This window comes from Rhinolophus ferrumequinum, chromosome 2 (assembly GCF_004115265.2).
Source record: "Rhinolophus ferrumequinum isolate MPI-CBG mRhiFer1 chromosome 2, mRhiFer1_v1.p, whole genome shotgun sequence".
Taxonomy (NCBI): Eukaryota; Metazoa; Chordata; class Mammalia; order Chiroptera; family Rhinolophidae; genus Rhinolophus; species Rhinolophus ferrumequinum.
In genome coordinates, this window is record NC_046285.1 from 70861847 (window position 1) to 70885828 (window position 23982).

At 39.9% G+C, this 23982-nt stretch overlaps 1 protein-coding gene across 5 annotated transcripts in view; it reads left to right on the top strand.

The window, feature by feature from the left end:
* Nucleotides 1-23982, top strand: part of PLD1 (phospholipase D1) — a 180045-nt gene that overhangs the window by 49476 nt on the left and 106587 nt on the right. For all 5 annotated transcript variants that reach the window (XM_033128195.1, XM_033128221.1, XM_033128186.1 and 2 more), the window contains exons 2-5: nucleotides 17841-18031; nucleotides 18302-18429; nucleotides 22276-22421; nucleotides 22640-22745. In XM_033128195.1, the coding sequence (XP_032984086.1) occupies nucleotides 17872-18031; nucleotides 18302-18429; nucleotides 22276-22421; nucleotides 22640-22745 (540 nt within the window). In that variant the 5' untranslated portion in view covers nucleotides 17841-17871. The remainder of the gene's footprint in view (nucleotides 1-17840; nucleotides 18032-18301; nucleotides 18430-22275; nucleotides 22422-22639; nucleotides 22746-23982) is intronic.

Genomic DNA, 23982 nt, shown 5'->3' on the forward strand with positions numbered 1-23982 from the left:
CTTTTTCTACTGTGTGTGCCCAAACCCCTCCATTTTTTTATTCCTAATAACTTTTGTTACCACTTATAGTTTTGGGGAAATGCACGTGCCATAACAATGAATTCTTAGGGGCTCCTAACTTACTGACTTAAGGCACTTCCTGATTACATTGTGGCTTTTCATTAACTTTATATTAGTGCTGTTTTAATGGTGAATCAATAATCTGTCAGCTATGCCATGTGTTATTAAGCCCGGCGTATTTCTCATTACACTTCTCCCCTTCCTTCCCTCTAACCTTCACCCTCCACACATACCTGGTTTAGCTTGTTTACATGAAATGTTGCATTGTTTCTCAAATGTGACAGAATCAGACTCCTATGGTTCCATTAGGGCATTACTTCACACAGCTAAAACTCATCAGAGATCACTGTAGGCACTTTATAAAGAGAGCAGAGCCAGTTTTCAATTTAGCCAGGTATCTTTTTAATTTGTGAAAGAACACCGTTGTTTAGCTGGGTAATAACAAAATCACCAATGGAAAAATTTGATTAGAAAAATCAAATAAACTTATTTAACAAAATCTTATTTTGGGCAGCCCAAGTTTATTGTTATTGAATGCTTTGTAGGGCCAGGCCTCCAGCATTAAGAGTAGGGATGGGTGGAGACTTTGAGTTAAAGTCTAAATGCCTTCATATCACCGGCCCTGAACCCTATGACCAGCTACACTGCACCTTTTTCATTTCCTCAAACCTGCTATGGTTATGGAGCTAAAGTATCGTGGTCATATTTAGAATTTGGCAGAACTTATCAATTGAGTGGATAGAGAGAGTTAGGGAAAGACAATTGCTAAGGGTGAGTTCCAGCATTTGGTTTATGCGGCTGGGTAGATGATGTTTTCATCTCATTCAAGAAGGAAACATAGGAAGAGGAAATGTTTTGGGCTTTGGAAAATGCTGAATTCTATTTTGAACATGCTAAGTGTACCCAATGAGGAAGTTCCTGGGCAGTTGGATAGATGTAGATCTGAAGTTTAGGAAGAAGGACAAAGCTGGAAACAGTTACTGAGAGCCCAGTAGACACCAGTGGCTGGGAATACAGAGATGGCCGCTGCCATCGGGGAGCTCGCAGTGTTTCAGGGGAGACAGAGGTCAGGTGGAAGTGAAGGTACTCAGTGGTGATATCGCTGGGAGCCATAGAAATACCAAGGAAAGGAAACATCAGCGTATATTGTAACCATTAGAGTCAAGTATTATGCAACAGAAAGGTTAAGTGAGATAATGGGGCGGTATCCTTGGGATTGCACAATATGCAGGTGGTTATGAACTTTGGGAATGCTAGTAGAATATAGAAATGGAAGCCAGTTGCATTGGGTTGAAGAATGAGGGCGGAATGATGAAATATAAGGAGGAAATACACAACTTTCTTAAGAAATGAGCCTTGAAAAGGGGGCGAGAGAGAGAGAGCTGGACGGGCTTTGCTGAGGTTGGAGTCAATAAACGCTAGTCCATTCAGTTGAATGCTTTTTCTGCACCTGTGTTAGAAATCTTGGGGTGGGGTGCCAAGAAGGCTGATAGTTGGATTAGCCCAGGATTGAGTTTTTCCAGATGACTACAGTGGAAGGACAAGGGGACAAGCGAGTAGAGGTTTTCAAGCAAGAGTGGAGTTAGAGTGATGTGGACCATGAGCTGTCAGCGAAATGAACAGGGGTGTGAGGCCTGCAAGGGGCTGAGGGAGTGTTCGCTTGTTGGACGTGCAGGAATTGCTGCCAATCAAAGATATTCTTAGTTAAAAGCTGCCTTCACTGTTGTTCCACCAGATAGGATGGTGATTTCCTGGTTTTAATAATGAGTGAGTCACAGGGCAGGTCTACAGCCATTTCATCATGAGCCCTACATTTGAGATGTTTTGCAGGTTTGGTGGGAGTGTATCTAATACCACCAGTCATTTATGTTCATCCATCCCACTGAAGGAAGAGATACCTCTGTTGTTCTGGTTGTATTATTTCCTTTTCAAGATTTGCTTCTTTTGTTAAAAATTAAACAGAATCCATTTCAGTTCCTCCTAATAAATAGATTGGTGTTAGGCACAAGACAAGAAGACTAGTTTCCAGATATAAAGTTTGGATAAGGGGACTTTATAGAGTATTATTGTGTGCATCTGAATAGGAAGAGAGTAGCTTATAGGGAATGGAGAAAGCAGGGAGTGTAAACTTCAGGGTCAGAATTTGAGTTTCAGATCTACCACTTACACAGTATGACCTTGTTCGGATCTCTTAATCATTTTGAACCATTGTTTCTTCAGCTGAAAAGAGGGTTAAAAATAATACTGTTTGCCCTACAAGATTAGAAAAATCAAATAAAATGTACATGTGAAAAATGTTTTGTAATCTGGAAAGCATTATGTGCCTGTTGTTCTCTGTTTTGCTCATACTGTGAGCTGTTCTAGATTTTATTCGTTCCTCATTCGGCCGACAAACATTTACTGAGCACCTAGTAGACACTGGGAACTAGGAATCTAGAGATGACCCCGCCTTTCGGGGAACTGAGAGTCTTCTAGAGGAGACACAAGCCAAGTGAAAAGCAATGTTCTCGATGAACTCACCTAGATGCTGTAGAAGCACTGAGGAGAGGAATCTAAACCTGCTTGCAAGGTCAGGGGAGGCTTCCTGGAGGAAGTGGCCCCTGAGATGAATCCGAATGAATGATATGAGTTAATCAGGCAAAGAACGAAATTGGAGGAAGTCAAAGCTGAGAGGTCAGAGAGCACGGAGCATGTTTGGTTCAGTCCAGCTGAACAGGGAAACATGATACCTTCAAAAGCTTATGAAGTCACAGCGAGAGTAAAGTGAGAGGTAGAGGGGAACATACGCGTACATGTAATTGAGATGATTGAGAATGTTTTAATGGAAATAGGAAAAACCATGAGAGCAGGAGAGGTTGGTAAGGGAGTTGATTAATGGAGTGTTGAGAGGAGGGTTGGAAAGAGACACAGGTGAGAGATAAGAGGGGTGAGAGAAGGGGCCCTCTTCTGGCGTTTTGGTGGGGAAGGAGGCAGATACACAGGGGAAGGTGAGGAGTAATGAGAGAATTCCTTCCCTAAAGCCCCTCCTTTCATGGTGCAGTAAAATGCATGAGGTCATTTTGTATCCCCAGAGCCTAACATAGCGCTCAGCACGTCGTGGTTGCTCAGTAAATACCTGTTGAGTGATTTACCATCATCCTGAGTCATTTGAGAAACCCCACAATGCAGCACGACTGGAAAGCAAGCTGGCTTGCCAGTTTGGCTGGTCCACACTGCCTCTCTCCAGTTCACTGAAGTTTGGCAGGCTGTCTTTTAGTTTGCCATTTCTTGTTAGCGTTGAGGCAGTCCAGATTCTTCTGACCCTCAGGGATGTCGCAGAGTCAGGTATCACTAGAATAACTCTGTTCCTAAGTAACATTCGTGGGAGCGGCCATTTCTTGCGCAAGGACCAAACTAGTTCTTTCCCAGTGAGACTGGCAGCCTGTCCACACCTACTGAGCAGAGTTCGGCTGCAGCTGAGACAAAAGTGGTTTATCCTGCTTGTCTGGTCGTCCTTCTTACACAGTTTGGATGTGGTTCAAAGCTTCATTATATAGAAAAAAAAATCTCCTGAAACAGACTTGTGTGAGCATGCAGGATATGAAAGAGTTTTGGTTTCTCCTCTGCTTTTGTTGGGTGACCCTGGGCCTCTGTCTTTTCTGTGCATTGAGGGGGGTTGGACCAAATGAATACCGAGATTATCGTGTGTCATAAATGTTACTGACCAGATGTTGAATCCTGGTTTCATTCGTCTAAAGATTGTATCCTTAGTTCTTACCCAGCATCTACCACCAAATACGTGTGCCTTACAGGTTTAATGAGTTAGATTGCATTAGCTTCTATTTCTTCTCTCTCTCTCTCTCTCTCTCTCTCTCTCTCTCTCTCTCACACACACACACACACACACACACACACATTCACACACGCAGAGTAAAATAGCACCCATTGATGATGTCATTCACTTTCTACATTTAATTAATTTATTCTCAACAAAAGCTAAAGATATGAGATAGATCAGAGTTGACTTCTTTCAGAGATGTCAAGGAGCTTAAAGCTCCTGAAGTGCAGAGGTTAGAAGAATCAGGAGGCTGTATCCAGCCTTGGAGAAGAAAGTGGTCTGTGGTCACATCGTGATGCTCGTCATAGCTGGGATTGGAGAGCCTGGACACAAGTGCAGAACATGGTCATTCTTGGTTCTCAAGGAGCTTACAGCTCACTAAGAGAGAGAGAGACGCAAACAGATAACTTCACTTGAACAAAAAATGTTGGATTTGTATGATGGAGACCAAAGGAATGACGAATGCATTGCGTTTAGGACTTTTCACAGTTTGTACGGCATTTAGTAAACATGTCTGTTACCGGGGTTTATTATTGTTTTTTACTTCACTTGGCTAGAGTATCAGTGCTTGATGACGGAGGTGCCCTTCCTAGTAATGATACGAATAGTAACAGTAATAGTAAATATTACCGACTACGCGCTGAGTTCTTACTTTGTGTCAGGTCAGGCCCTGGGTTAAGTTCTTTACATGCAACATTCTACCACCCTACTTAGGAAGATTGGCTTCATTTTACACATGAGAGAACTGAGGCTCAGAGAGGCCCAGAGTGACCTATGTAAAGCAAGAGGTTACTGGTTACAAGACAAATAAGAGGCAGAGCCGGGATTCAGAACTCATGTCCTTAACCCCGGTGTATAGTCAGGGTCCGTGCGTTGCTTGCAGCTAAGCCAAAGGAATGAGTAGGTCCATTCTAGGGCTGAAGATGGCCATGTTATAACACGGTAAACCCAGTAGATTCAAAGTTCTCACCTATTTTTTAATTGACCGGTATTTTTTTTATGCAGCAAAGAGTGTTGTGTGCTTACTGGGCACTCGTATGTCCATGGGGATGACCTAGCGTCCTGTCCGGAAAAGTTTACAATATCCCAGAGGCATGGCCCCACACTTCTGAGGTACGAGTGCCATCAAAGATTTAGAAACTGAGTGCTGCAAAGCTTAGTGAAGAGAGATGTTACCTCCGCCTTTGGGGGATGGGTGCGAGAGAGCCAGGACAGTTTTCGTAAGTGGGAGTGTGGTAGGTCTCATTGGGCAGAGACGTGGAGGACGGGGCATTTAAAGTGACAGGAGAAGATGCATCGGTGGGGGGAAGACCAGAGCCAAATGTACAGCTTAGTGCATAATTATTAGTGAAATACTCATGTAACCTCTACTCAGGTCAAGAAACAGACCGGGGCCAGTCCCTCCAGAGGCCGGGGCCGCGTGCCCTGTCACAGTGCCAACCCACTGATCCCCAGTCGTCACTGCCCTTGTGTTTCTTCATAGTCTCATCACTCGAGTGTGTATCCCTAGACACAAGAGCTTAAGCTTGCCTCTTTTATCGTTTTCTTATTGGATATGTATCTTTAGCCACTTTTAAGCTACAGGTTCCCTTGTAACCTTATCTTTTCCTTATAAGTTTTCTGTTGAAGGACCCAGGTCATTTTTCCCCCTAACAATTGTTCTGTGGCACCTAGGTCGTGTGACCTGTAGAGTTGCCCATGGTCTGGGTTTGGCTGATGGCCTCCTCTGCAGCCCCGTGGTGCCATTCAATGAGTCCCTCCGGCCTCTGTATTTCCTGTGAATTGGCAGTTGGATCCAGAGGCCTGATCAGACTCAGGCCCGATCCCTAGGACCAGGTTGATCAGACAGTAGTGACTGAGTAGAGCTTGAGTAGGAGGTTGGACTATAGAGGCATTTTGAGGCCAGATTAGAAAGTGTCTTGAATGCTAGTGAGCCTGCGTTATGGTCTAGTCGTGTGTGTGTGTGTGTGTGTGTGTGTGTGTGTGTGTGTGGCAGTGGGCATGGGAAGCTTGAGGGGGCCAGCTTTGTAGGTTTTTGAGCCAAAAAACAGCATTTCACAGGTATCCTTCCCAGCCACATACATACATAGGAGTGACTCTATTAATCACGATGTTCAAAGACTGGACAAATAATGAGTGTGAAATTTTGAAATAATATGCAGATGGTTGGTTGTCACTTTCTATAGTACTATGATCTATTTTAAGGTTGAAACATATGAGTCTTAAATCAAGAAGTGTAAAGGGAACCAACCTAAGTAAAAGGAAGAAATCAAAGAAGGTTGTCTGTTGAAAGAGAGGGAGATTTGTACTTATTTTGCTGAAGGAAATTTGAAAAATACTGTTTTTCCGAATGGCTTATTGAGAATGGCTACCACTGGTAGAATTTAAATAGGACAGTGGTCTCACAAGTACTATTTCTTAGAGTCTTGAGGAACTTCTTGGCTTCATTACTCACCTTATTTTGTTTTTAAAAAGTAAGGCCAGTTTATAACAATTGCGGTTGTGGTGTACATGGGACTGACTTTGGGCCAGGTATTTTTAGCATTTTATATATTAACTAATCCTCACAACAACCAAATAAGGTGGGCATTATTACTCTCCCTATTTTATAGATCGGGAAATTGAGGCATAGAGAGGTTAAGTTGATTGTCTAGTTTTACACAGCTAGTAAGTGATAGAATGGAGATAAAAACTCAGTGGTAAAATGGAGATAAAAACTCTGTCTCTAGCTCAAATCCAGGTGGAAGCGGGGGCCAGTGGCTTAGGTGTTTCTCTAATAGGGAGGCTATGTATCTGTTTGCAGTCTGAAATATCTGTTCCCCTTCATTTCGCTAGGACTTGGGTCTGAGCCCTGGTCCCACAATGTAGCCAAATGACACAGCACTGGACCCTTCTCTTCTCTTTGAGCCTCAGTTTGCTCACCTCAGCTATGGACATGACAATAATACCTCCTTCATAGGGTGTTCTGAAGGTCAAATGATGTCAAGTATAGTAGAATATGTTAAAGAAATAAAATGCTATGTGTTGGTTATAATTTTAATAATATTATTATCTGTACTTCTGTATTTTGAAGAATTTGTAAAATGAGCTGCATTATATTTTAAATGCTCGGATTCTTAAAATAAGGAAAGGGACTTCCTAACTTGAAGAGTTAGATTACCAGGGGCTAAGGAGGGGAAATTTTCAAATGAATATATTAAGGCTTTCTTGTTTTAAAAGTTTAATTGAAGCAATTTTAATAGCCCTTCCAGGAAGGCAAAGCAGATGTACTTTCAGTGTTGATGACTGGTTTTCCTTTACCTGAGCGTCACTACCAGTAATAATGGAAAGCCCAACTTTATAGACAACAGCCATGGAGCATTAAGGCCCTGCTTGGAAAGTTAATTTAGTTGTCTCAAAAGAGGCCATGTTTACTTTCAGTTCCAGTATTGGCCCATTTACTTTTATCTTTTTACTGGATGTTAAATTAATTCCCAAGCATAGCCGAGTTTGTGTATGCTGACTGTTGATGGTAAATTCCCAATTTGAATTTAGTTTGGGAAAGGCAACGTATATTCATTTATTCAGTTCCCTATTTATTGAGCTTCAGGGTATTGTTTCACTGTCTATGGCCTTCCTTTGTTTCTGAGGAGAGCTTAGAGGTCATTAGTATGGTTCTCCTTTCTTGCCCTTTGTTCTTCAGATTGGCTCATTCCTATTTATCTGTCTTCAGGTTCACTGGCTCTTTCTGTCATTGCCATTTTGATGTTAAAACCATCCAGTGATTTTTTCTTTTTTTTTTCTGTGGAGATTTTCCATTTGTTTATTCAACAACATATTTTCCTATGCACCCTAGAACACATTATAATAGTTGCTTTAAAATACTTGTCAGATAATTTCAACATCTCAGGGTCGGTCTCCATTGATAGCCATTTCTCTTTGGAATGCATCACATTTTTCTGTTTCTTCTGTGTGAAATAATTTTAGGTGACATTGATATATCGTAGAGAATCTGGATTCATTTATGTTCCTTTCAGGAGTTTTTTTGTTTTGTTTTTGTTTTTGTGGATTTTTGTTTTGTTTTTTTTTTTAATTTAACCAGGCAGTTAACTTGGCTGGACTCATACTATAAACTTTATATTTCCTATGGTAAGCAGCAGCAGAAATCTCTGTTGAAGTCATTTTAGTACTATCTGAGTTTCCTTTGAGTATACCCCATTAATGCATGATTCAAGGGTCAGCCTATGCAGAATTTGGCACTCCCTCTGTGTGGTTTCCTCCTTTCCAGGATTCCCATTTTACTTTTCAGTGGCTGTGATTGCCATGAAACCTTTTCTGTGGTTCTTCAAATCAGTAAGATTATGGATTTTCTCTGAGTTTTAGTCACCCAACTAGGCACGGACTGGGTCTGCACTTAGACAAAAACGGTGGCATTTCTTTCTTCCGAATATTGATTCCCTTCCACTTTTTGCTTGTTTTTGGTTGTTCTTCAGGCAGTTACTTTTTATATTTTATCCAGAATTTATAATCGTGATCTGTGGGATGGCTGATCTAATAGGAGCTAAACTTCCATTACTAAAAGCTAGAAGTTGTGATCCTAGATATTTTTATGTAAAGTTTCTCATTTTGTGGTTACCACAATTTCATGCTGTTTCGTCCTGGGGCTGCTCGATGTAATTCTTCTAGCTCTTAAACAGAGTATAACTCTTTGAGGACCTACGTTTTTTTGTAGGAGTCTCCCTTTCAGGCCCCTGACTCCCGTAGTTCTGGGATCATGTCTCCTAACAGTCACCTGGGGACAGAAATGTAATCCCAGACCCTTTATCCAAGATCAAAACCATTCGGGCCTCTTCAGCTTCAGTTGCAGTGTATCCATCTGACCTTAATTTGTTTCTTCATTTTTGGAAACCGGAAGCTTTCCTTCATTATAGTTTTTTTTTAAATTATTATTTTGTGGGGAGAGGGTCTTTACTGTGCATGTGGCATCAGAGGGTTGTGATTCTTAGCTGGATTTCACAAAGATATACAGCATTGGGTGATTCCTTTTGTTTTTAATGCTAAGGAAGAATATAGTCTAACATATTTATACTTTTCAACTTTGGAATTTTAGTTCAGTTTTGGGGATTCAATGGAACATAACCTTCACTGTTTGTTGCTGTTGTCTCTGTCTTTATCCTTCTCCACGTATTTTCTAAAAATGATTACAATTTATTCAGCAGTTCTATGTTTGTAATGGGAAGGGGACACCTATATTAGCTTAATCCATTTTGTTTCCAGGCATTTGTAGCAGTGTTTTCCATGGTGGGCAAGATCAGACCATCCCCAGAATACAGCTCTGGCTGCTACTTCCTGTATATGGGAGGCGACTGAGTACTAGTATGGACATATGGACTTTGGACAGACGTCTTGTAGCTTTTAGAATAACTGAAAGCATAGGAGGAACTGACATTTCAGCATCTACTATAGCCCAAGCTCTACGCCACTCATTTTATATCATTTAATTCTTATAATTCCTTATTTCAATAGTATTACCTCCACTTTACACGTTAGGAAGCTGAGACTTAAGAGCCATAAATAACTTATTTCAGCGTCAGGAGAGTCAGAATTCAAGTCAGAATACAAACCTTCCATGGTACTCTGCTGCCTCCACAAACATTTTTTGTAATAATATTCATGGGTGAAAAAATATTGAGACTTTGCTATGTTTACCTGCAGTCGTGACAAAATTTGAGAGCCCATTAGCACTGGAGAATGTTGGAGGAGTTTACACATGTGTTTGCCGGTTTCATTCTTCTCATAGATGGAATTCATGGATTATCATTGAACACGCTCTCTATGCTGCCTAAACTCACACTGATGGACATTATTTGTTCATTCCTTTGAAGGAAAGTGAAAAAAGGAATCAGAACTTAAACAGCTGGAGAGAATTTTAATGATAAACAGAGTCTATATGAGGGAACATAACTTCTTCTAAATCAATGGGACTGCCATCATAAGATTCAAAGATCAGTTTAAGAAAATAAAATAAAACAAAAAAAGAAGCAACAATAGTAGAAATTATTATATTAAAACCCTTGAATTCATATCTATAACTTTGTGATCAACATGTATGTTTATCAAAAGCAACATTGTGCTCAATTAAAAAAATCTTGAATTTTCAGAGCCAGTGAAAGAACTATTTTCTTTTTTAAAAAATTTTTTAAACATTTATTTCTTTGAAGTGTGTTTTTCCAAGCCCTGTCAGCTCTAAGTCAAGTCGTTGTTTTCAGTCTAGTTGTGGAGGGCGCAGCTCACAGTGGCCCATGTGAGAATCGAACCGGCAACCTTGGTGTTACGAGCATCGTGCTCTAACCAACTGAGCTAACCGGTCGCCCCAAGAACTATTTTCTTAAAGTCGTTTTAATACAGATTAACTCTATCCTGGAAAAAAATATTTGTTTTGTTCATATATTGCTCACCCATTGAATCATTGGTACTCTGTTTCCCTTAGTGAGAATGTTTGTGTCAGTTTACTTAGCATACGTTGTCAACCAGAATAAAGTGTGTTCCTATCAATTCATGTGCAGTTAGCTTCTTCTTCTAAAGACTGATCACAATGCATGCATATTCTTTTCTTGGCACTAAAAAATGGTGTATTCATTGAACAGAAGGATCTTATTTTTAGAAGTCTGACCATAGTTTTCAGCAATATTAATTACCTTTTTAAAAACTTACCTTTCTTTTTATAAAGAAGAATTTTCCCTTTGAGATTCTTAATGATGTAAGTCAATCCAGTGGTTGTACCAAGTCTCTCATTCATCACACCTAATAAACTTATTAATGAACTTTGAAATCACGAGGGTCGCTCCCATGTTTTCTCTCAAAGACAAACATTTATGTGTGTGTTGTCATCCGTAGAGGCAGGAACAAATCTTACTCAGGTGTTGGTTCAGAATCTTCACCTAAAGACCTGTGGCATTTGGGCTAGGTCTTTTACATCCTGGTTGGAGTCGCTTAGATTGTGTTGTTTTCGCTGACATTGAGTGATGCTAAAAGAGGAGTTTCTCTTATGATAATGTATCTGTTGTAAAGTAATAAACACAGACAACTGCTTATTAATTTCAGTTTTTAGATGAGGTACCTGAGCACTAAAGTGATTTTGTCCAGTTAGTCAAGGCAAAAAATAGGGCTCCCATTACGTTGCTGTGTGACTTTGAGCAAGTCACTTACCCTCTGTGTCCTCAGTTTCCTTGTCTATAAAAACGGGATAAGAATAGTACCCTCTCCATAGGGCTGTTGTGAGGGCGGATTGAGTTAGTGCATACACAATGCTCGAATCACTGTCTGGCACACTGTGTGAGTTTACTTTTTATTATTGCTATTAACTTCAGCACAAAATGGATTTCTGCAGGAGGCAGGATGGTTCAGTGGTTCCTGCTGGTTCCAACACTATCCTAGCCCAAGTTTCCTGGATAATAGAGGCTGAGCTACAGTAGTCTTTCCTGGGAGCAGCAAGTGTGAGGGAAGAAGAGAAGAGAGGGACACATGCAAGGTGGTGCATTACCTGGCTGTCCGTAGCTTCCCCAAAAGCAGCCAGTAGTTTGGTCACTTAGGATACCTTTCAGATGGGTGGGACGGTACCATTATGCTCAGGAGAGGAGAGAGGCATACGTTTGCCAGCTTCTTAACACCGCTATTCTCACAGGTTGTGTGACTTGGTTCTCCATGCTCCTCACCCCCCACACCCCCACTGAACTCCTGAGGAAGCCAGGGTCCAGGCTCTGGTTGGCACTTGCTCTGAATTCAGAAGCCTCAGGATGAGCCAGAGCCTCTGTGGGTCTGGCCAGGGGTGTGTGGAGCCTGGGTGCTAGAGCCATGGTAGCTCCTGCTGGGCTGTGTTATAGTGGCTGTATCCAATCCCTGTCCTCAGCCAGGAAAAAGCCAAGATGGCGGATGGTGTTAGGAGAAGAAGTGAGAGTGGCAGTGACAGGGGTCTCCATTGAACCGGTAGCAGAGGCCAGGGAGGCAGGCAGGCTGGAGCCATCTGGGGTGGCCTGCTCACTGGGACCAGCCCCACTACTCACAACTGTGCAGCCTCAGGAAGCTGCTGTGACTCAATGTCCTTGATTCTAAGTGAGATTGTCATGAGGATTAAAAGTGATACATGTAATGTGTGTTTAGTGACTGGCCCAGAGTAGGCACTCAGTAAATAGCAGATAGTATTTTCCTATCTGCCCATATTTGAAACAGACATCAATTTCCCTTAACACTTGGATTTGCTTCTGGAAATAAAATATCTGCTTGAATTCAGACTTATGACTGAGATGAACTAGAAGAAGTTGGTTACTATTGCAAAGAGGGTGATATTTAACTCTGGGACATGTCAAAGGAAATGACTAAGAAAGCTCGTGGTAGAGAACAGTGGCCAACCGAGGAGGTCGAAGGATTTAGGGAAAATCATGAGAACTGAGAAATGATTTCATGCTAAAAGTTGCTTTATGTAATTGTAGATTTTTGTTTTTAGCTAGGGAAAAGAGAGAACATGGTTTCCAACTCCTGTTCTGTGGACACAGGGAGTCCAGATTATTTAGCACCATCATCTCCAATCTTGACAACTCCGGGAGAAAAGCAGTGTCAGTGTTATGCAAAAGGGAGGTTTGATATGAAACCAGGAAAGAAGGATAAGTAAGTAGGAGTTTGCTGGGCTCAGGGGGCTTCAAAATAAGATTAGATATGAAGCTCAGAGGGAGGATAGTGTTTGGAAATCAAACTTCTAATTCTTGGAACCATGTAAGTAATAGCAAGTCTACGCTGTTTCCATTTTATAGAGCAGAAGCTGAAGCCCTGGAGGCTATTAGTTGCCCAGGTTAGTCTGATAATAAGGATAGAAGAACCTGGGTCATCTGACCTTTCCCCTACACCACTGACATTTTATTATCTGTCCAAGGCTCATAGTGAGCCCTCCATTGATATTTGTGGAACTGATGTTCTTCTTAAAAAATTCTAAGATCCAAGTAAACATCAAGAGTCATTTTTTCAATGTGTTATTTTCTCAAAATATACAGAGGGTGTCAAAAAAATGTATACACGTTTTAAGAAAGGAAAACTGTTGAAATTGTAATACTCAATATATACTGATAACAAAAGATGAATACAAGTCACGTTTGACTTTTGCAAATATAAGAGGTGCTCACAGTGGTTACCATCAGCATCCAGACACTTCTGATTATGGTGAACTACTGCTTGAGCAACGTTGACCAAAGTGTCCACTTACATATATTTTTTTGGCATCCCCGGTATAATCTGGAATGTAAAATATGATGTCATTTACTTTATTCAAAGTCAGCTAAACTAAAAAAATATTTATCCAAAGCATACTGTGTCACTAGAGACAGAGTGTAGAACTTGAATCCACATTTAGGATTTTTGCATTTCAGGGAGCATCAAATCAGTTCTGTACAAATCATTGCTGTATAATGTGTTTTGGGAAGTTATGTAGTATGGATCCGCCAGTTAATTTCATCATAATGAAAAATGGGAAAACCAGAAATCCCCCTGACTGTTTGGTTTTAAATGATCTAATTATAATTCATTTCACATTCATACATTAAGATATGATTTTTGATTTAGAAATCCATTGCCTTTATTTCTCTTGGTAAGCACAAATAACATATTGAAAAAATATGGAGGAACTTTCCATGTTATTTTAGAAAGGGAAGCAAGAAGTAAATCACAGTTATTTTCCCAGAATGAATGTTGAATTTTTTTGTTATTGTTGTTCGTTTTCTATTGTTGATTCTAAGAGTATGTAAAGTGAGGAGTAAAAGTCTCCTGGTGTCCATCCTTCCTGCCACCTCCAGTTCCACGTCTGGCTGGTTAAATAGCTGGACTTTCAAGTCAGATCAACTAGGATCTGGTCCACCTCCATCACTTCCCAGCTGAGAAGCAAGTTGCCCACCCTCTCTAAGGTTCTCATCGTAAAAATGGAGGTAACAATGGGACCCAACTCCAAAGGTTGTTGTGAGGATTCAATGAGGTCATGCAATTAATCTTTTTGAATAGTGCCTGGTATATAAAATACATACTCAAGCAATATTAGCTAATGCTAATATTTATTTTAATATTAATCATTATAGTTGATAAAATCATTATTTTATTTTGGCTAAGGCAATATTTATGTATGTACTATCTGGAAAGGAAAATGTATGTTCCCTTTGATGGTCTACTTCGCAGTCAGTTTGAAAATTAAGATCAGAAGAAAACTCTAGATTTCTCTGATTTCACCACTGAGTAACTGGAGGTAATTAAATGTTCCCGACAAAGATTTTTAATTCTAGTATTCAACATCAGAAAAAAGAAAAAAACCCTATTTACTTCCTGAATACAGATGCTAACAGAAATGAAACACAGCTGCTGTTATCGCTCCATGGGCACCATCTCTACTTGGTACCAAAAGAGATAATGATCTTGCAGTATAATTTTATAAGGAGGTAGCAAAATCAATTACGTTATCTCAAGTGTAAACACTGAAGCCCTTATGCGGTTGCTGGTTAAGATAGGCTGTAACTGTGGCAGCTGCTCACCCACCATTATAGATTATCTTAAATGAAAGAAAACACGGGCCAATTAATGAAGATTTGACAACATTGGAGTATGGATGGCCTCACAGCTTGATAGTCAAACCAGCAGTACAGTTGTTAGATGAGCAGTCAGCACAGAGCGACCAGGGACACAGTGAGGGCAGAGAAGGACAAATAATTTGATTCATTTTCCATTATTAAATGGTAAAGTCTTCACAAAAGCATGAACAAATCTGCAAACGCATTTGGTTCTCTGAAATTCCATGTGATCTTATAAAATATTATGAACTGTAGAAATAAAAGGCTAAGAAGAAATTTAGGTGGCTGTAGGGATATATTGTTTCTATAAGTATAATTATGACTGTGGGGGCTATTAGGATTTTTTCCAAGGTATGGTGATTTGCTAAAGTAGAGAACATCTTTTATTGTTACGGAATTTAAACTTCATATAAAAGGTTAATTTATAAATATTCAAGCCCATAACATAAAATCAGTAATTATGAATCTCTATAATCAAGTTCATGAGATTTTAGAGCCAGACAAATCTGCTTTGTAAACTCAACACTGACACAAGTCAAGTGACCTTGGACAAGTTACTTAACTAAATCTTTCAGAATAATTGTAAATACCAGGTAGGATCACTGTGAGTATTAAATAAAATGTGCTAAAATTATGCTTAGCACATAGTAAACACTTGAGGATAAATAAGAGCACTTCTTTGTTTCTTTTCTCACTCTTTAAGTTTTTCACGTGTTTATATGTTTTTCTCTCTGTCTGAAATGAGGTATTTATTTTAGCTGGATCCAGCGACTCTGTACTGTTTATTCCAATCACTTAGAGCATATAGATTACTCTGGTCTCTGTATATCTTAAGTTTAACATTCATTTTTAACATTAACACTCTGTCCAAAGGGAAAGTCATATGGAGTAGCTAAGAGAGTTGTCAGAGTTGACCATAAAACTGTCTATTCAATACAAGATACTGAAAGACTACATATTCACAAGTAGCAATGATATGATGCAACTTATTTCTTGTTTTTCCTTGTCTCTCTTCTTCTAAAAGTTTTCCATTACCTTGTATTTTAAATAAAGCAAAACCTGGCTCATGGTTGGCATCTAATGAGTGTTTGTTGAACTGAGAGGGAAGGAAATATTTTAATTGTGACTAGAGGCAATGGCTCCTCAATGGAGCTGAACAGACTTTGATTAAATTATCCAGATTAGAGAACATTCTGCCACCTCCATCTTATATTCATATGAAAACTACTTGGGTTAATTTTTTTGGGATAGGAGAAGGGTTACATTAATTACATTGTAAGGGGAGGCTGAACAATTTACAGTATCTTTTATCTACAGTTAGAGTTTTAGTGTTAAAGGGACCCTAGAGATGAAATGGCTCAACCTTCTTAATTTATAGAGGAGGAAACCAAGACCCTGAGAGTTTAAACGGCTTTATCCTGTAATGCTGAGCTCCAAGAGGAATTCACTGCCTGTTTTTTCCATCTGAGTCAGCTCCTTGCCCCAGAGCACTTGTTTTACTAAAACTGCCGTCTATTCCAGGGGCACTTACGTATATCTACAAAAACATACAGTAAGATGTAGACCAAGATTGAGAACATCAGCTTTTGGTCAGAGACATCCAGTTTCAAATTCCTTCTCTATCACTGACTAGCTATGTGACCTTGGTCAGATTGTCCAAAGTATTTGTTAAGTTAACCTAAATCTCTCCATGCCTCAGTTTCCTTATCTATAAAAAAGGGATGACAAACTCTTGTCATCTTCAAAGTAGCAATGACAAACCTCCATAGATTTATTATTGATTGTAAATGTAATAATGTATGCAAAGGATTATCACTAAGCCAGGAGTAAATTAAACAATCAATACATGTTGATTATTATTACAATATAAATTAGACGTGGGAGAGAAAGTTGAAGGGAAGTGATGTAGGTAGACAAGGAGAGTCCTATATTCTGCTTATAGTAGGCCACAGATTTGTCTCCAAGCTTCCTTTTAGCCCACACGGAGAAACATGACTGATTCCATAGCTCACAGAGCACGTAGTTATTCATATATATTAGTTATTCATCTATATCTGGCCAAACCAGAACCACCCTCTTCTACCCCCATCTTTGAATTTCCACACCAGACCTCTTTATATGAGACACAGCAGTGAAGGTTTCACAGGCTTGTTGAGTTACAATAAGGGCTACTCAAGTTTGCCCTCAACTGTCTCATAGCATTTCCCACAGAGCCCACGCCGCCCCAGCTTTCTGATAGCACCTGCAGGAGAGAACCGGGCCAAATGTCTTCCACTCAGCACATGCCATTCTCAGGAAGGCCAAGACCTTGGAGGGATCCAGGGGTGAACTGGGCTTTACGTAGCTTGTTTCCTTCACGCACATCAGGCGTTCCTTAATCACAAGGACCAGCTTTATTATCTTTACATATTCACTCATTGCATCTCACAGTGAGTGAATAGTGGATGCCTGGTAAATGTTTGTGATTTGCAGTAATAAATGAACATGTGTGGAGGAGTTACTAGTGTGAAGGCCCTCCTATTTTAGGGCCTGGTTGTAACAGAGAGGTGATTTTAGGCAATACGGATTTTTCATCTAACTCTGATGACAGGGCTCAGGGCTTAGATCTCAGTATTTTAAATGAAAAATAAAAATCTATATGAAGTCTTCTTCCCTGGGTACTGATGTGCAACGACTTGTGTTATTAAATATCGGAATGAAATAGAACCAGTTTCCTTTAAAAAGGAGAGCAGTATAATTTTAGAACCTCTGGTATCTTTCGGAATAGGTATATTAATCAATTACCTTTGAAGACACATATTACTAATATATCATTATAACGCCTGTAAAGTCATGGCCAGGAGCTGAGTTCAAAAAGAGTGTACACCTTGTTTGGCATGTCACAGAGGAAAAGTAGGAAGGTTATGCTGTCATAAAAATATTTTTAAATCTGCATGTTAAAATTATTGTAAAATGACCTAAATCTTCTTTAGAAAATATTTAAAGTTGCTTATTTTATATATTTTTTCTTTCCACATTTTTATTAGAGTTAAGAATCAATTCCTTTCTCTGAGTAACCATTCCCAAACCAATCTCCCTTGAGTCTCTCCTCACTTATCCAAGTTAATAAAATTGGATGAGAGCTATGTTAACGTTTATTCAGTGTGGGGTTTCTTTGTCCTGTTTGTTTATGATCAAGTATCTCACTCCAATTTCATTGACAAGCTAGGAATCCTTTAACTGTTAAACAGTAAAATAAATCAAGAGGTTGTTTGAGGTAACTGGGGCTCGCATAGAGCTAGTTGACTTGTTTCCATCTGCTGTATTTAAGCCTGGATTCAAATTGTAGAATAGGGTTTTATTTGACCAAAATTATAAGCCCTTGTAACCCATGTCTTCTTTCCCAGACCCTTCGCTTTTACACTGTCCGAAGCCAACATGTCACTGAAAAGTGAGCCAAGTGCAAATACCACTGCGCTGCAGAAAATCGCTGCCGACATGAGTAATTTGATAGAAAACCTGGACACGCGGGAGCTCCACTTTGAGGGAGAGGAGTTGGATTGTGATGTGTCTCCCAGTGATCCCAAGGCACAGGAAGGTAAAACTGATGGTCTGAGCGTGGAGGAGAGAGTTTATCAGGGTGGCTTGGCAGAGCTCAGATGTGAAATAACTAAAATAACTAGCAAATGATTGATTTTCCTTGCTGATGTCATAACATTGGGCTGAGACTGTTTCATTAACTGTTTTCTTGTTGCACGTTATGATTCGTAAAAAAGATGCCTGGAAAAGGCGAGTTATGCTCATATCATGTATTCTTGTAGTATCATTGTATTCTTACAATAACTGTATTTACTTATTTATTTTTTAGTGTCTATCCCTTTCTCTGCTATTTATAAGACTCAAGGATTTAAGGAGCCTAATATACAGACGTACCTCTCTGGCTACCCAATAAAAGTCCAAGTTCTGGAAGTGGAGCGCTTTACATCTACAACAAGGGTCAGCACGTTTATGGACTCACCTTGTATTAGTTAATATATTAACACACTGTGTTAACACACTGACTTCCTTTTCCTTCCTCCTCGCTCTGCCTATGTTTTTAGCTTCTTGTTTGTTGTTTATCACTTCCAAGTCCTCATCACCTCTCTAAGTTTTACGTCTTTTCCATTTTGTCTTTATTCTCATATGCCTCTTTTCCCATTCTGGAAAATGCTTTTTTTTTTTTTTTTTTTTTTTTTTAAAGCAAGTTTAATAAATTGCAAAGTGCCTTTCCTAGTCGTCCTCTCTCCCCAGTTTTCTGTTCAATATGAACTCCATTCCACCTAGAATACCAGATAGAAGCCAAGGAAAAATTTAGCTTTCCTAAGGCTTGTTTAATCAGAATATAATGATGCTTCTTGGTTCTTGAAAGAAGAAAAGCCAGGTTGCTGGATTAGCCAGTGCCATTACCCAAAAGCACTGCTGAGAGAGCTCTGCTGGCACACTACGCCTCTCTGATTTGTTCCTAGTACCTGTCTTTTAGGCCCCATCCACATGTTTTCCCTTTGAGTGCTGAAATGGCCTTGGGAGTAAACCATCTTCATCAAGCAAAGCTTCACCCTTTGAAATGGGTTGGACTAGGAGAAGCGTTTGGTCTGTTATTGTCTGGATTTTGCAGTTGGCAAGTCTGATGGATAGAGAATGTTGCTGCAGGGTGGTGGCCTTTGTCCCTTCAGAATTAGCTCTGGCCACCAGAGTAAGTCCATATTGTTTCCGGTCTCAGGGAAAGTGTAGTGTAATCTTTCTGTCAGGGCAGCTTTTGCCTTCCCTTCCTCCTTGTCTTTGGGAAGGTGGCACGAGCTCCCTGGGTCCTGATGGCTTTGCCTCGTGCTCTCTCTCCCAACCCACCTGTGCATATCCTGACTCCTAATTTACTCTCATGTTGGTATCCAGCCTTTCCTTTAGGCCCTTCCTATGAGTTGGGCCCATCTCCCTCTGGTCCACCACTGAGCACCAACACCCAGAAATGTCTCTGAGATGTCCTTTTCCTTCTTATTTTGCCTACCAGCTTTTAGAATGAGAGGCGGTAACCTGTGGGGGTTTAATGCACAGACACTAGAGCAAGACTGCATAGTTTGATTCCTGTCTTTGCTGTGTGATCTCCCGCAAGTTCCTTAACCTCTCTGTTTTCCATTTTCTCATCTGAATTATGGGTATAATAGTACCTACCTTATAGGTTTGTTATGAGGATTTGATAATAATAATACATAGTACTATACTTATAACAAGTACATTATATATTGTATTATACAAGTATACACTGTATTATTATTTTTAGTTATCTCATAAAGTTATTCATGAATATAAATATTCAAGCAATCAAACCACAGACTTCTCTTTGCATATACTCTTCTGGTAGTCAAGTGAGTTTGGTTTAGTTCTGTTTTAAATCTTAGTCTGTGTGAGAAAGCTAAGGATCAGCCTTATTCTACATAGTGTTTCCTTTACCAAGAAATATGAGCTAAATTCATGCAGTTTGAATGTGATTCCAGGTGCATAAAACTGACCCTTTTCCTGATGACCAAATACATTCCATGTGCCAGCTCACGGCGAGGCACTTCTCTGTTCACTCTCCTGACAACCCAAGGAGACAGATGTTACCACCCACCCTCCCAGGCTGGAGATCTCCCACTTGCTCCTGCAGCCTCTACACGTCCCCAGCTCCACCCGGTTCTTGTCTTCTGGTAGGGCTCAGATGCTGGAGAGGCCAGATGGGAGATTGGGGTCACCCAGGCCGTCTGCATCCCTTGACCACAGGTACCCCTCTCGCCACCAAAGCAGCCCTTTTCCCATGGCTGTCTCTTTTTCCTTCCAGCTCCTGGTCCTGCCACTTGTCCCTCAGTACAAGGGACGCCTGCATAGATCCCAGGTGACTGTCCTCTCTTTGTGGTTTTCTTATCCCCATCACACCTTCTTAGGCAGTCCGTTTATTAAAACGCCTCAAATTATTCCAAATCCCAAGAATTCCAATTCTTCTGTCTGACGGAAGTGATACTTGGCTAAGGCTTCACAGCTGGTCGGTTGCACCAAGGGGTTTAAAAGCTTTAAAATCTTCAAAAAGGATGCAACAGCCTGTTTCCATTGTGCCACACTGCCTCACAATTGCTAAGAAGTTTAGTGTACAAAATTTCAGATTTATGTGTGAGGGATAAAATTGGCATTTGCAATGTTTGGTAAGTATTCCATTTTCTTAGACTAGGAAATACAGCCCTAAGAAATATGACAGCTTGCCCAAATTATATCATTTTCCTTATTTATTTGGCTTATCTTAAATTGAGCATTTTTCACTTGAATGCACCGTTTCTAGGCATTCAGTTTTCCTGCATCTTTTTCTGTGAAACATGATGCAGGATGACACCTGTAATGTTAGCCAAGGTGAAAGGCAACATATAATACTGAACCCCAGAACTGGGTTCCTTCAACTTCTGGTTGTGATAACTGTTACGGATCCTAACTAGAGGCAAAGCAAGTGCTAGATTGGAATATTTACCAGTGATATGGTTGTGTTCCAGCTCTAAGGGCACTAGTTACACTGACTCTTGTGCTCATGTGTTACATACTACATCTACACAGAGTGGTCATGGTTTAGAATTTTGCAATATGCCAAACATCAATAATGAACGGCAGCAGGCTAGGAATCACCCAGGGGGTTGCTCATACCAGATCCTGAATAAACTAGCAGAGTAGGAGACATTTATTTTCTCCCACCCCTAAAACCTCTGGTGCCTAAATCTGCCCGCAGGAGCCAGTGTCTTCTAGATGGCCCAGAGTGCCCACTCCCCAGCTCCCCTCCCCACCCCCACCCTCACCATGGGCACTTCCTTCAAAATCTCCTGTGCTTTATAAATATCCTTCTGTCTCCTAACACCTTCTGCTGTATCAAAACTACTACCCCCCAGGTCTGTTAGCTCTTCTGATTGAAATAATTCACTAGTCACCAAAATGCATTTACATTTTAATAAGAAATATATTTTTTTTAATTAAAAAGTTTTCAATTACAGTTGACATACAATATTATATTAGTTTCAGGTGTACAAAACAACACGGTGATTAGACATTTATATACCTCACAAAGGGATCACCGCAATATTTCTATAACCCGTTTCACACTGTACATAGTTATTACAATACAAAAATTTTAATTTGGATTCATTTGAGTTAAGTTGCTGGGGAAACGATAATATGTGTAGGAAAATCTTTTGCTCTTTTCCTTCTAATCATCCTGTACCTTTCTGGTCACTGGTGGTGCATCAGGGCAGGGATATGTTATAGTAGACAAGGATGGACCTTGCAGTGCATTTCAGAAGAAGGCATAATGTCATTTGTGAAGGGCAAGCAGTGGGCTAAGAAGGTGCCCCTGAAACCCATGCCCTCCAGCTTCCCTTTCACCCCCTCCCACTGTCTGCTCACTGCTTATGTTATACTTTTGGACAACCTCCTAATGGCTAATTAGGGCCTTCACTCATTCTCACTTTTACTTGGTTTCTTGTTTCAGGGGTGTGTGTGTGTGTGTGTGTGTGTGTGTGTGTGTGTGTGTGTGTGTGTTTGGAGAAATAAAATTTGTGGGAGTTTGTCATTGGTATGATTCTGAGTTTGTCTTAGGGATGTTATAAGGTGAACATTTAAGAGAGTATTATTCTGTAATTAGTTGTTTTTGAAAACATGTTACTTACGTACTTTCACAAAATAAGTAGGCTAGATTTAAGGGTCAGTTCATATTATTTATCACTTAGCTGTTGTTTATTGAGAGATTTTGGAATGTTTGTTGTTATTTAAAATACCAACCAATTTTATTTATCACTGTAGGTTCGAAGTATCAATCTTTACACTATTGAATTAACACATGGGGAATTTAAATGGCAAGTTAAAAGGAAATTCAAGCACTTTCAAGAATTTCACAGAGAGCTCCTCACATACAAAGCCTTTATTCGAATCCCCCTTCCCACCAGAAGGTAACTGTTTCAGAATTAACTATAAAGTTCTCCCAGTATCCAAGTTGGGTGGAAAGAGTATTTTATTCATATCATGGATTAACTAGTCCATTGTTGGTGGATATTTTCTATTAAATTGGCTCTTCTAACAATAAGCCGTATCATGAAAGATATTATGAGAGTCATGGCTCAAAGAGTATTCTAATAATGTTTGCATTGTGTGTATGTGTGTGTTTTAGACACACATTTAGAAGACAGAATGTCAAAGAAGAGCCTCGAGAGATGCCAAGCTTGCCCCGTTCCTCAGAAAACATGATCAGAGAAGAACAATTCCTTGGTAGAAGGGTAAGTCCTTCACTGTTCTGTTGTTCTGAACATAATTTTGTGGCGCTAGGGAAGCATGGTGTCTACTGAGGGGTGCAGCTTTTCTTACCCACTGATCCGTCACCAAGGCTGGTTCAGCTTCTCTGGAATTAGATAGGCAGCCTCTTCTTCCCTGGCCATTCTGACCCTGAAGAGGTTGCATTTTCCCAGAAGAGGAAGAGGCTGTGTTAGGGGTGATGTGATGAAGAAGCTGTCCTATCAGCAGGAACCTCTGAGCTCCTTGTGAGTCAAGATTGAGTTCATCTTGAGGGTGTTGAGGGTTTATATAAAATCATATATTTCCATACATTTGCTTCAGAATTTTCAGTAGCTTGTCCTAAAAGATGTAAAATCTCATTCCCCAACTATAGATGGAATAGTTGGGCTCTGAGAAGAGTAGGACAGAGTTACAGACGTGTACTACAGTAGGACAGAAATCTCAGCAGGAGGGCCACTGCCGCCTGCTCTGCTTCAGTGATACAGTGCTACGTAGGACAGAAGATTAATTTTTTATTTTAACTAGAAAATTGACAAGTAAATGTCCGTTCTAGTTTGTCATATTTTGCAACTTTTATGTTCCAAAAGGGATGCTTGAATTCTCCTTTGTAGTTGCCATCTTTTTAAAAATCTTTTTAGGGATCTGAAATACAAATTTTCCAAGATACCTAGACAAATAAAATTATACAGTTTCGGGTGACTGTGTGTACGTATATAAGTACAGTGGAAAATGATAAACTGTGGCTTTAACAATTAGTGCCTCAGCATGTGTCATAGTCAACATAGTTGACATTTCCGCCCCCCTCACATTTTAACATATTTGAAATCAGGGGACAACTTACTAGAAAGTCTCTTTTTATTTAACCTCCCTATTTTTCCCCCTGAAAAATCTGTTAAAAATTTGCAGTATATCTTCCAGTAAATTCAGTGTTAGAATTGAGGAAATTAAGGTTTTTTTGTAAAATTTACAAATGCTTTAAAACCTCCTTTGGGGAAGTCTTGTGCTAGTTACTATAGAAAATGAGAAGAATATGTAGCTGGGACCTTGTCTGCTTTATAAAAGACCTAAGGTTGTGAAAAGTTAAATAGCAAGAAGAGATTTAAATAATGGTTCAAGGGAACTATGGAAATAATTCCTTAATGCTATTCAGGATTACTTGTCCAAGAATAATATTAATAAATCACTGAGTAACTTAGAGAAGATGGACCAATGATCACATTA